The following is a 14,107-nucleotide window of genomic DNA, read 5'->3' as shown; positions in this document are numbered from 1 at the left end:
AACACCTCACTTACCTAATTTATATGCAAGTTCTTTGCTTAGTTTCTAGTGTAATAAACCCATGTCCTTAACATTTTGGAAATACCGGGCATTGCGTGTAGTTTTCTGGCTGAGTGTACTGGAAGGGTTATATGCCAAAACATTTTCAAAGGTAATAGGCATGAGCTCTGTGCTTCCTTTTCTTTAGGAACTGTTTTAAAAGGAACTTTCTTGCACAAATTCCTGTAGTATGTTTTTTCATCCTATGTGGGATCCTACAAGTGTTCTTAGTGTTACTTCTAAGTTACGTTGTCTGAACATAATTGACTTCACTTCAGAAACAGGGATTGTTTTCTACTGAATTGCTTTTGTTTTCAGACATTAAGTCTGACTGGAAATCAGTGTGGCTTTGTGTATTACAGAAAGATCTGCGTGTCTTGCAGTTCTGTGCAGACACCTCTTTTTCAGGAGCAGCTTGAGTTTTCTTTAGGGCATTGAGCAAGAATTATTTTGGGGAGCATAATGAATTGGATTTCAAAGCTCATCCAGCTTTAACATGTTATTTGAAAAACAGAAGCAAAGAGCAGAATCAGTTCAGCACTGACCTCACAGACATTCTTAGTTAACTATATGTAGAAAGAGATGTGACTGTATCATGATACGGCTGATGTGCAATTCCTGAATTATTCTTGATGTTACTTCAGCACTTGTGTAAGCAGACTGTGTATGGAGTACATGTGTATAGATACACAGTACTTCTGTTTCCTTTTTGCTTCTTTTTTTTTTTTCCTGTACAAAATCTATCATACTGTTCTGGTCTCTACATAGCCTGTATTGAAAAAACACTACGCAAACAGAAATGTTTAAGAAGTAACTGATTAGATCAAAAGGTTTTCTGTGTGCTGTTGACCTTTGTTAGTTCATTATCAACAGTAAGGATAAACTGGTAGTATGCTAGAAAACATGAGCAGAAAGCAACTCAGATTGATACTATTATTTTGAAGTCTGAACAGTAAGAGCTCAGATTACCCAAGGGATGTCAATTTATCTTAATGGGTAATGCACAAGTATCTTTAAGCTAGAGCTGTTTTATTATTTGTTCTTGAGTATATTGCCCTCAGTCATGCATCTGATGATTATTCAGAAGTATTCTTAAACAAATGAAAATGAGCAATGTGCCTGTGCTACTCTTGGGTTGAGTTGAACAACTTCTCCCTAGTGGTATAAAACATGAGATATTCTTTGGTTCTTCTAATTGCGACTTAGTGGTCTTAGTAGAGTACCATTTGTTTCCTCTACATTTTTATAATCTGTTGTTTTTTATGGTTACTGTTGATTGTACCCTTTTCCTCCAAGTAACTCAGTAAGTTTAAAAAGTCAATAGTAGTGTTCCACTAAAATCAGTAATATTTTTAGCTGGGGAAGGAACTGGTATTTTAGTTCCTGGATTTCTTTTTTTCTTCTTTTCATTTTTTTTTTTTTGGTTTTGTGTGGGAAGTAGCCTTTAAAAGGTTGCTCAGCTGCAATTCAGAATATGGTAATTTTTTCATTGGTGTTTTTGATTTTTTTTAAAGCCTGCTGTCTGCTTTTAACAAAAGAAAATAATGTATTTTATTTAAAAATCATCTTACCTATGATACCATTAGTACAGTAATCAGCTCTCCTCTAGTTATATATAATACATGTTATACTGTAATACTTTTTTTCTTGATGTCTGCAGGTATGGTCCAGTTTTAGTCTGTTTATACCCTAAAAGGTGGAGAATTTGGTGTAATGGATATCTAGTCAAATATGTATTAGCTTAGATAGTTTGTTCTCCTTAAACCTCACTGAGGTTGAGAGATTCTTCTGGACATAACTTCCAGTCTTCTGCCTGACTTGATTTGGTTCATGTTAAGTTGATTAAATTACTTTGCTTGTTGTCACCAGCACATAGACAATAGGCTGTTATAACTTTGGTATAAGTCTTTGTCATCTATCTAAGCATAGCTTAGTGCAAAGACTTTATCTGGGAACCTCTCAATGGCTAGAGTTTGACAAGCAGGTTTCTGCGTAGAAAGCTTCATTTCCAAACATACACTGCAGGAGACGTTTCTTAATTACAGCAGGAATGGAGTGGTAGCTGTAAGGGTTGAACAGCATAGAGAGGGAATATTACCTCAGCTATGAAGACAGAAGTGTAACAAGTTCTGCTTTTTTTTAATAGAATTTCACAGTGTGGTCATTACCTTGGAACTCTACTATTCCAATCAAATGCATAATGAAACCACCAGAATATATTTTGAGTTAAAGCAGCAAAGCCATGGCAAGGTTAATACAAGCTCTTCTGTACTCTTCATTGAATGACTCAGATTTGGATAGAAGTGACATTTCTCCATTGAAACTTTTTTGTGCTTTTCTTTTGCCTTATTCCCTTAAAATGGTAATCATGTTACTTCTAGTGACAGGTCAGTCCTATGAGAATATGGTGACTGAAATCATGTCAATGGGCTATGAACGAGAGCAAGTAATTGCAGCATTGAGAGCCAGCTTCAACAATCCTGACAGAGCGGTGGAGTACCTTTTAATGGTGAGTAGTTTATTTCATGTGTACTTTGCTCTTTCATTGTTTAGTTTGTCCTCATTAAATGAGAATTTTAATTTGATGTACTTGTTATTTTGAATATTGTTTTTCAGGATCATAATGTGCTATTATAGGAAATAAAAAAGTTGTCTTTAGCTACATTTATCCCTTCTTGTTTTTATTCTGTGTTGATTGTTGTGGTTATATCCATAAAGGATGCCCAATTTCAGTGATAGTTGTAGCTGCTAATGACTGGCTCAAGAAGTGATTGTTATATTAGTGACAACACTAGCTGTATTTTTGTATTAGTATATGTAACTGCACATGGGCATCTTAAAAATTCCTGTTTATTATTCTTAGGAATCATGCACCATGTTTATATTAATATATTCTGCAAATAGAAAGATTCATGATTTTTTTTAAAGTGTGCTTAATTTGTAACTGGTATTTTAATTTAAGCAGGGTTCTGGACAAGAAACAATTTCTTGTTTTATAGACATAGTTTCAAGGGTGAAATGAACCCTTCAAATACCTTGAACAGAATGTGAGATAGACTGATAGGAAAGCTGGTATCCTGACCTCTTGTGAAGCTTCTATTTTGTAAATGAATTTTTTTCTTCAGTAGTTATAACCAGACAACACCAGCATGGCTGCTACTCACAGTAACAATGCCAAGACTTTGTAACCCACAGTTTTTAAATGGGCAACAAATGTTTTGAGTATATGGTTGTAGACAGTCAAGTTCTCGTGTGGTATTGGGCCAAACAAAGGTGATGAATATTGTGTTGCCCTAAGGGCAAATACCAGTCCAGCTGCTGTTTGTCTGAATGTCTCAAATATTTGTTCTTCATGTTTTACAAGTGTTGGTTTTACTGTAGGTTTATTGTGTATTTGGTCTGTGCGTAAATCCAGTGCCTCTTAGAAGTGTTGCCATTTGCTGTGCATGCATCAGTTGTGCATGCTGTAGTGCCTTTGCAGTCAGAATGGTATTTCCCTGCTCTAGCTTATTCCTGCTCAGAAAGCAGGAAACAGAAACAGAGCATCCTTCCAATGAAGTTCAATGCATGGCATGTCTACCAAACTGATTAGGTCTGTTTGTACTCAGCAGTTCATCTCTTTCTCAGTCGGTCCTCACGTTTAAATGAGTCTTCCAGTTAACACAAGTTGATCCCTTCCTGTTTCACGTTATCCCTTACTGAAAATATGTTCTCCTCATTCTTCTTCTAGCAGTTGGAAAAAGGAGTAGGGAGAAGGAGTTTTGCTCTTAGAGAACATATTAGTGGACATACTTCTATTTTCCTCCTAGAAAAATGCAGTTGCTGCAAAAAGTCTTTTGGATTGTTCTAAGTCTGATCTAAATATATTCCTTACCATCCTCCTGCATCAAGAAAGCTTTTCTTTAGTTGGTACTGATCCATTGATTACACAGTTCTTTGATCTCCTATTTTATCAGACTCCAAACAATCATCAGCGTTATCTTTTAGATACTTTGCAGAGTAGTGTTAGGAATTTGAGCTCTTAAGTGTAGTCCACTATCCTGCTTTAAAGAGTCGGTATGAGAAATGTGCCTGTAAACTGTTGGAAAGAAAAGGTCAAGAGAGTATCAGTGCTTAAACTGTAGCTGTTCCCTAGATTAGCACTGAAGATTCCACTTGCTGTCAGTAATTCAGATGACAAGCTGTTCAGTTTTCATGGCTGGGGATCTAGATTCTCTGTAATCCTATATGCCTCAGCTGTGTTTATAGGAGGTTCCTGTTCCAAAACACACTGTTTCTTATGCTTCAGACGCGTCTTTGGGAGGCGTTTAGATTCAAATCTGGTTTTGACCCAAGGATTTCTTAATCATTAATTAGGAAGGAGTTCTGTCTTTCATCCAACCATCAGACCATTGGTTGCAAACTCTTTGTTTGGAAATGTGTGTATTCCTTGGGCTGGGCCTGATGTGGTTATTATGTGTCCCTGTGGTGAAAAATGTCAGCTAAAAACTGCTTCAGTGCTTAGTTAAAGTGTAAACAGATTTAATCCACCATAAGGCAGAGATGCCCTTCTCACAGTCCAAGCACTTTTTACATTACCAATTAATTTTATGTGAATTGATATCATGATTTATTATGTTTCATATAGCTGAATAAACCAGGTGCATACATCTCACTAGTCTCATCTGAGTACCATCATATAGAGTCTTGTTTTTTGTTTTTTTTTTTTTTTTTTGGATAGTGAGACTTCAAGATTGTATTAAAGGATTGAGACAATGTTCAAAATGATAAATTATCTCCTAAGTAAATTTGGTTAGACTAGTTTCCATAGTGCTTCTATTTGGGAGCAGCCTTAAAGTTTAAACAAACATCTGCTATTTGGTATGGATACAGATCGCAATGACTACATAAGCCTGTGAATACATGAAGTCAACCTGCGATTTCAGGAGATTGATCCCAAATTCATAGAATCATGGAGCCATAGAATGGTTTGGGTTGGAAGACACCTCAAAGATTGACTGGTTCCACACCCTCTGCCATGGGCTGGGACATCGCCCACTAGACCAGGTTGCCCAAAGCCCCATCCAACTTGGATTTCAACACTTGTACTTCCAGAGATGGAGCATCCACCACTTCCCAGGGCAATCTGTTCCACTGCCTTACCACCCTCATAGCAAAGAATTTCTTCCTAATGTCTAATCTAAATCTACTCTCTTTTAGTTTAAAAACATGACCCCTTGTCCTATCACTACATACTCCATCATACAATAGTTCATATATTATGTTTGGATTCCCAGAAATAACTGATTTGATGTGAAAAGGTATTTAAGTACTGCTTTGTAAAGCAGTGCTGAAAGAGAGAGTTACAAATCATGTCATGAATGTAATTTTCTCCCCCCTCTGTGGAAGGATGAAAGTGTAGCAAGCTGATCAAGACAGATAAAGGTAATAAAATGTGTGACTGGAAAAAATGCATTTATTACACTGAGTGGCTTAAATATGGACTCAGTGTGTTAGTTGGCTTATATCTTGATGTACTTCTTTAGGTAAGGCAAGGTTTTTCATGGAACACCGTGCAGTTCCACCCTTTCAGACGTGGCCGTTATATTATCTGCATATTTGTCCCTTCTGTTCACCTACATTCACCACTTCCCATTGACAGGCAGATGTTTATCTGTTGCCAGGAAAGCATCATTACTTATAAAGGTTATTTGGGAAGACATATGCTGTAACTCTGAACATCCTCTCTTTCTTACTCTTGTCCCAAATCTTTTGAGTATGGCACCATGTGGTATGGAATATCCTTTTGGGCAGGCAGGGTCAGATGTCCTGGCTGTGTCCCCTCGCAGATCCTGCTGCACCCCTAGTCTCCTCGCCAGCAGGGTGGTGTGAGAAGCTGAAAAGTCCTTGGCTCTGTGCAAACACTGCTCTGCATCAACTAAAAACATCAGTGTGTTATCAACAGTATTTACAGATCCAAAACAGACTCATACACCTACAGTGAATAACTCCATCCTAGTCAAAAACAGTACAACTGATATTCTGTGTTTTTTTTTCCACTCTCCCTGTTCCTTAAGTGTAGTTGTTCCCAAAGGGAAGGGTGCTTTTTTTCCTCTGAGTTAGGTGAAATTTATTCTGTTACACCAGTGTTGTTGCCTTCCCAGACTGTTCTTAATTTATTGCGCCCTGGAAATTCAGTGCTTTGAGGTAGAGGATCTTGTATAGTCTTGTCCCTTTGGGGTTGGGTTCAGCATAGCTTCACCAGTTGATTCTGTCTGTGTGTAAGGAGCTTTACTGCTCTTTGGAGTATGCCTCTTTTGGGTTCCTCTCTGGCAATTCTCCTTACCTGTACCACAAGGCTGTAGTCATATAGGAATCTTTCTTGGTGTCTATCCCATGCTAAGATGCAAAAGGTTGCTCTGAAAAAGGGCACAAAGGTAGTTCGTAGGCTGCAGGTAGGAGGGTGGAAAGGGCAAATTTAGTGCAGGAATTCAGTGACAAGGAGCATGGTTAGGGTGGTAAGTGTTTTCTTGTAGGACAAAGGTAGTAGGGTAAGGTCTGTCTGGGCTGCATAACCTGCCTTTTAATGTAGTATAATTTGTAATTTCTAGATTTGTTAGGTTAATTACCTTGAGCAATTCATAAATAGGTAACGCTATTTGCATGCAGCAAACTAAACAAAGTACAAATTAACTTTACTGCTAACTTAACTTTACTGCTGAAAGTTTGATAACCTTTCCACACATAAGATAGAGTAAATGACAACCGTCAAGCTGTTCAGTTGAAAAAAGAGGTCCAGAGAGCTATGATCTGATCTCTCCTTAATATCTTGCCAGAAAAATGGATCAACTATATAGCTATAATCTCAGCTAGCATTGTGTACTATGATTCTGTTGCTGTAATGTAACTTTAACTAAATGCAGTGTTATAATATGCTATGGCGTTATGAAAATAAACTTTTCTACTCATGTCAAATATTTTGGAACACAATTCAAAGCAAGTATTGTTTACAGACTTAAATGTGCTTTTAAACCAATGCATTACATGGTTTACTAACTAGCTATACAAGCCACATATTTTCATTGTCAAAAATAAATCATTCTTGTCACAGTATCCTCTTCCACCTGTAAATGCACCTGTCACAGCATCTTGCGTTGTATTTGCAGTAAAAACATTAACATTTTCGCTTTGTTCTAAAGAGTAAATAATACATGCAGTAAACCAAATATTTTTTAGCGTTCTGTAGGTAATAATGTCAACTGTGGCTTTAGGGTATACCTGGAGATAATCAGGCTGTGGCTGAACCCCCTCAAGCAGCGAGCACTGGTTCCTCTCAGTCTCCAGCTGTGGCAGCGGCCGTAGCAACTATACCTACAACTGCTAGTTCATTAGGAGGTAAGAAAGATTATATGTGGGAGGATGTGATAAACATATGCTTTTAAGCACTTTGTGCTTCAGTGAATTTAAGTTCCATGGACTGATCAAAGTGAATTGGATAAAAACTGTAACATGAAAATTTCATAAGTGTGGTACTTCCTTAGAACAGATGGCTTTTTATATGTGCTTAAGCTATAGCTTCCTACTTTTGTGTTTCCCTGTGCACTGTTGAGTGTGACTGTTCAAATACATTTACCGCTTGGAAGTTGGAATATCAAGGAGGAAACATACCAGGAGGCAGTCAAATGCAGCACCTGTGAGACCTACCATGAGCTGGGACTCCTTGCGCTGCAGTGTGCCACGTGGACAGAGGGTTTAGGGCCTGCTGCAAAGAACTCTGTCTGAAGGGGAAATAAATACATGAAAGGAGTATAGTCAGTGACTAGGAAAGGTCTGTCTTGGTCTATGGCAGAGACAGTGTCCAAAGTGTAAGCCTTGTTAGAGGACAGAGTATTAAACACGCAGGTAGGACTGACAGGTAGTCATGGCATCAGCTGTAAAGAGAGAGTGGGGGAATGGGATGTTTCAGAACACTTCTGACTGTTATAAATTGAAGACAATACCTAATAGCACTAGGTATGTGGGATGCTAAGACTCACTTGAGAAGGAAAGAAGTGACTGATTGCAAGAGGTGGAACTCAGTTTTAGATGTAGAGACCAGACATTAGCTGGCTATGTGTCTCAGAATGAGGTTACTCAGAGGTAAGAACTAAAGAGAAATCTGATGGAGATCAGGGACAGAAGCCTGTTGGATCTTCAGAGAGAGCTGGGTGAGAAGAAAAGACTTGGTTTAACCTTAGTAGAAAGAATTCCTGGTTAAAGCTATAGAGTTAGTGTGAGGAAATAAATTCGTGTATTTTTTAATGAGGGGTATGTTGTCCACTTCTGTGCTCTGTTTCTCGCTACAAATAAAATGTCAGTATGCATTTTATAACAGTCTTGCTAACTTTTTAAAAGCATTTTAATTTGGTGTTTGTCAGGACATCCACTTGAGTTCTTGCGAAATCAGCCTCAATTCCAGCAGATGAGACAAATCATTCAGCAAAATCCTTCTTTGTTACCAGCATTGCTACAACAGATTGGACGGGAAAACCCTCAGCTGCTACAGGTGAATCTTTAAATAACAAAATGTTACTACTAATTTTGATTTAGACTTAGAAAAAAGGGAGATGTTGACATTACCTAAGATAACATGTTAGTAGCAGTTCCATCATGCTGTTGTTGGCTTTTCATCAATTGTTGCAGTAAGGAAAATAGAATCACAGAAAGGTTGGGGTTGGAAGGGACCTTAAAGATCACCTACCTCCAATCCCCCTGTTGTGGGCAAGGACACCTCCCACCAGACCAGGTTGCTCAAAGCCCCATCCAGCCTGGCCTTGAACACCTCCAGGGACGGAGCATCAACAGCTTCTCTGGGCAACCTCTGCTAGTGCCTTGCCACTCTCTGAAGAATTTACTTCTTATATCTAATCTAAATCTCTTTTAGTCTCAAGCCATTGCCCCTCATCCTATCAGTACGCCCCCTGACAGAGTCCCTCCCCAGCTTTCCCGTAGGCCCCCTTTAGGCACTTGAAGGCCACTGTAAGGTCTGCCCAGAGCCTTCTCTTCTCCAGGCTGAACAACCCCAACTCCCTCAGCCTGTCTTCATAGGAAAGCTGCTCCAGTACCTTGATCATTCTCATTGCCCTCCTCTGGACTCGTTCTAACAGGTCCATGCCCATCTTGTGCTGGGGGCCCCAGAGCTGACAGCGCTCCAGGTGGGGTCTCATGAGAGCAGAGCAGAGGGGGGCAATCACCTCCCCAGCCTTGCTGGCCACGCTGCTTTTAGTGCAGCCAGGATATGGCTGGCTTTCTGGGCTGCCAACCCAAGAGGGGAGGGTCACTGCAACAGAACTTAAACATGAAATTGAATTTCCTTTAGTTTGATTTAATCATATTTTACTACACATTTTTACCCTTGCTTTTGACTGCATAATTTACTGAAAATAGTAAATATTTTTACGTGCTTGTTGGCAGAACTAAACACGCTTTATTTCAATATATTTCTTCCTTTTATTCTCCTTTGCATCACAGCAAATAAGCCAACACCAGGAGCATTTTATTCATATGCTGAATGAGCCAGTTACAGAATCCCGCCAGGGCTTAAGTGGCAGTGATGATGGTGCCAGCACTGGAGGAGTAGCAGAAGCTGGAAATGGTCATATGAACTACATTCAAGTAACGCCTCAGGAAAAAGAAGCTATAGAAAGGGTAAGCCTTTCTGCTTTTAAGTGTTATTTGGCTATTTTTTTAGGGTGTTCACTATTTTTTTTTTTGCATGCTTAGAATATACTTTAACTAATGCTATGTTTATTATTCTATGTTCAGTAGTTTTGAATGATTTTTGATATCTCATAGTTGGTGTAGCCTAGTTTGTCAAATCACATCTTCTTGCTCTATAGCCAGTGAGTATAAGATCTCTTGAGTCCTTACTTGAAAGATGCAGAACGTTGTAAGTGATCAGAGGCTATCTAATAATTGATGACTGAATGAATTTCCCAGAGGAAAGGGAAAAAAGACTCTTGCAAAAGTCTCAGACAATACTGTTTAAGGTAGTGCTAACTATGATGGATTTCCAGGTACAAAGGAGTGCCTGCATGGTCATTCTCGGCAAACTACTGGGATGGTTAAAGCTCTCATAGTTAAGTAGATTAGTTAAAGTCACTTCTTAACCCACTTATTTGTCTGTCCATTAGAATTAGTTAATTACAGCTTTTTACACAGGTAAATATGTCTATAAAAATACGCTTTTGAGGGTGTACCACATTCATAAATACCATGTGTAACACTCACTAAATATGGATTTACATAGATAGCAATGCCTCTGAGATGTTTTGATTTTTTTTTAAAGAACAAACTGTGAAGAATTGTGTCATAGTGTAGTAACACTTCTGTTGTTTATCAAAGAGATTTTTTTAACAGACCAAGTGAAAGGTTTTGTAAGGATTATCAGAAAAACCCTTTAATATAGGCGTCAACCTTCTAAATATCAAGAAAATGGTCATTAGACAAAATTAGCCTAATAAAACTGCCCACTTCTTGACAGATCATCTCTAGTCTGCTGCATTTCCTTTTAAAGCCATTTTATGCAGTAGATTATTACCTCTACAACCTGTTGCAAAATCCTACGAAGTGGGATGTGTGCTTCTTCCTTTTTATATGAAAAACACACCTCAAAACTTAAGTATCATAGTGCTACAGCTGAAATCTTGATGCTGTTTGTATGCACAAAAATCTAAGAATGGTTTATAAGTGATAAAAGAAAGTAGTTTCTTGCAGAGATTTGATCTTTCCCATATGTAAAAATGTCTTGCAGGTGCTGTGAGGATTTTAAGAAAATCCCTAAATGACAGTATTTACTTGCCTATGGCTAAAACAAATATTGTTTTGCTGAGTTTCTTTAAGTGCAAGCTAAACCTGTTTCCACTATAACAATCTCTCCTCTAGTATTCTGATGCCTGTTTGTCACTGTGTCCCAGACATTAGTCCACTGACTTCTGAAGAACAGATTACGCTCAGCTGGCTTGTATAGCTGAAATGTTTAGTCATTTTTAAAAACAATGAAAGCCAGTTAAAACAACTGAAAGTATGGCATAACATGGTATGTTGTGTTCTCTGCAAGTGATGCATAAATCAGAGGCTGGGAGATACTGCTCCAGGCAAGTTTTGTTAAAATTACTGAGCTTTGTATAATTAATAGCTTAAAATAAGCATTGTTTCAATGTTTTTTCAATAGCAATGCAAAGTGCAGTTACTTCCTGACATTACTGTGACCCAAGTCTATTTTAGTGACTTACTGTGTTAGTGAAAGAAAAGCGATATAATTTATGGTGCTTCCTTGGACTCATGTAAATTACATTTTTCAAATAAGAACTTAGTTTTGGTTAGTAAGGACAGAGGCAACACCTTCTAACTCTGCTCACTAGAGGTTATATTGAGCTAGACAGCAGTGTTGTTTCAAAAAAAAGCATTACATTGCTTAAGTGGCATCTGAAGATACTAGACATACAAAGAAGTTTATTATACAAACTTTGCTTTCTAAACATGTTTCTTTTCTTCAGTTAAAGGCATTAGGATTTCCTGAAGGACTTGTGATACAAGCATATTTTGCTTGTGAGAAGAATGAAAACTTGGCTGCCAATTTTCTTCTACAACAGAACTTTGATGAAGATTGAGAGACGTGTTTTTTTTTTTTTTTTTTATCTCACACCTCACACCAGTGCATTACACTAACTTTGTTCACTGGATTGTCTGGGATATTTGGGCTTATATTCATAATGCTTGGTGTATGGTATAAGGGTGGAGGAGAAGAAAATGTTGGAAACAAAGTAAAGAGAAAAGTATGTAAGTCTGCTTTAAATTAGCAGATGCAGCAAATTACACCATGTAAAATAATATACAACCAAAAATCAGCTTCTGCAGGTATTTAGTTCCTTCTATAAACTGTAGTTTAATTTTTTTTCCTAGGGTTTCATTCTTACTGTACTAGTTCCAGAAATGTAGTATAATGCCCTACTTCGTGCTCCTTTCTACTTAATATTGGTATTGGAAATAGACTATACTACCTAGATTCTACAATCTGTATTTCATGGCAACACTGGATAGCAGCTTTGCGAAATCTAAACAATCTGGGCAAATGTAAACATGAATGCCAAAATATGGGTAGTTATTTTCCTGTTTCAGATTAGCTCAATTAGTGCAAAAAAAAAAAAAGTTAAAAAAAAATAATTTTGTTTAATGCTGGATTAAAAAGGGTTTTCTTCAAATGAAAACCTATTTCAGCTAATCATCTTGATCATTAATTGAAAAATCCCTCCACCCCCCCCGTAATCTGAGAAGCTATATACAGACAGGTAAAATTATTCTTCTGTTTACATCGTTTCTTTTGGGGAAAATTGATAGATAACTAATTACTGTTCACTTTAATGTTATGTTGCTGTAAAGGTTTTAAAAGCAATAGATTGCATGTTTGGTTTTGTTATATGCGCTCCTGTGAATTGAATATTCTTTTTCTGCCAACAAACAAAATGCAAGCTTCAGTTTTGTCCGTAGCAGTGGGACTTCATTTACCATCAAATCAAATTTCACTTTCATACTTTTGTTGGACCAACTTTTACAAAAGAAAAGAAAAATACAGTTATAAGCATCTGAAGATACTGGCATTCTGATCTTGAGTAGATTGTAATGATCAAGCTATTTCTGACCAGTAAGGACTTTTTTTGGATGAAGAAAAGAGTTTAGAACTTGCATTGTCAAGCAAACAATCAAGTTATTGCAGTCCAGAAAGAGTCTGCAGACATAGCTTCCTTTATAATGAAAATAAGCTCTGATTATATAGTTTGAATTTTACTTCTTGTACCTACTTATCATTTACTTCATTTAGTCATCACAAAATGTGATGTCTTCTTTTAACATACATTGACTTTCAGAGACAATTTTGCCCATCAGTGCAGTACTAGTGGTGAAAACAAATACCATTTTTTACTAAAGTTATTTTGTTCATTCTTTGTGTGAACACAACTTGGGGATCTTTGACTTTTTACTGTTGTACTCCAATTAGCTGGATTACAAATTTATCTCTATAGTAACCAAGAAGATACTAGTATCACTAGTGGTACAGCAGTGAACTGTTGTACCACTAATGGTATTAATGATTTAGTGGTATAACCAAAGAAGGATTTTCTGCTTAGATTGTGTAGCAGTGGGTTTAACAACTACTTAAGCTAAAAATACAAGTCAAGTGTCTGAGGAAAAAGGTGCAAGAAACACTGAAGCATTTGTATTTTGTTTCCTCGTTGCTTGGCCATAGTCTGTAAATAATTATCTGAATCAAATAATTAAATGTATTAAAACCTTTTTCTTTTTATCCTTAAACATCTGTGATATTTTTCCAGATAGTGTGTATGGTAGTTATTCAGATTTTATTCTTTTAAGACTTCATAGGTGCATATTGTTTATCAGTGATGCAACCAAAATTGTATCGGTAGAAGTGATACTGCTAAACAGAAAATAAATCTTTCATAATGCTTCATTTTGCAGAAGTTAACATTAAGACCTGAATCATCCAGTAGGTTTTAACTAGGCAGAAATATCAGTATATTTATGGATTTCAAGAGATTGATTTTAATGATGTAACACTCTGCCGTTAAAAAGGGGATAATTGTTATCTGTAAAAGGAGCAGCTGCCAGATGCTTGAAAAATGCCAGATAGATTCAAGTATTTCCTGAATGTACTTTACTACATAGCTGATACATAAATAAAACAAAAGCTTTTAGTTTGTGGGAGTCTTCTGTACTGATGAAATTGTTTGCTATCAGAAATAACCATTCCTTCTCTGGAAGATGGAGAGGAAATGAAGAATGTCTGTGGGTGTTTCAGTCTGCTCCCTTCAGTTACGATTCTGAAATGCTTACTCATAAATGCATTTGAATTAAAGACTGTTCAGCTTTGTCTTTGTAAAAGGGCTGGTCATCTGTAGCTCTGTATGCAGACTGACCGATGGGTTTGTAGTTGCTATGACTGAAGCCTTACTAGTAGTTATGTTCCCATTTTTCAGAAGTGGAATGGTGTTCATACAACTTCTCATGACCCGTTGTCTGATTTTTATATGCT

The 14,107-nt window shown here is 37.2% G+C and overlaps 1 protein-coding gene across 1 annotated transcript in view; it reads left to right on the top strand.

Moving 5' to 3' along the window:
- Positions 1 to 13,772, top strand: part of RAD23B (RAD23 homolog B, nucleotide excision repair protein) — a 39,236-nt gene extending 25,464 nt beyond the window's left edge. The window contains exons 6-10 of the mRNA XM_082783622.1: positions 2,421 to 2,548; positions 7,290 to 7,413; positions 8,436 to 8,563; positions 9,529 to 9,705; positions 11,556 to 13,772. Coding sequence (XP_082639748.1) covers positions 2,421 to 2,548; positions 7,290 to 7,413; positions 8,436 to 8,563; positions 9,529 to 9,705; positions 11,556 to 11,669 — 671 coding nt within the window. The 3' untranslated portion in view covers positions 11,670 to 13,772. The remainder of the gene's footprint in view (positions 1 to 2,420; positions 2,549 to 7,289; positions 7,414 to 8,435; positions 8,564 to 9,528; positions 9,706 to 11,555) is intronic.
- Positions 13,773 to 14,107: the final 335 nt, after the last annotated feature.

This window comes from Aythya marila, assembly GCF_965140915.1.
Source record: "Aythya marila genome assembly, chromosome: Z".
Taxonomy (NCBI): Eukaryota; Metazoa; Chordata; class Aves; order Anseriformes; family Anatidae; genus Aythya; species Aythya marila.
Note: the sequence above shows the minus strand (reverse complement) of the source record. Positions and strands in the feature narration are given on the sequence as shown.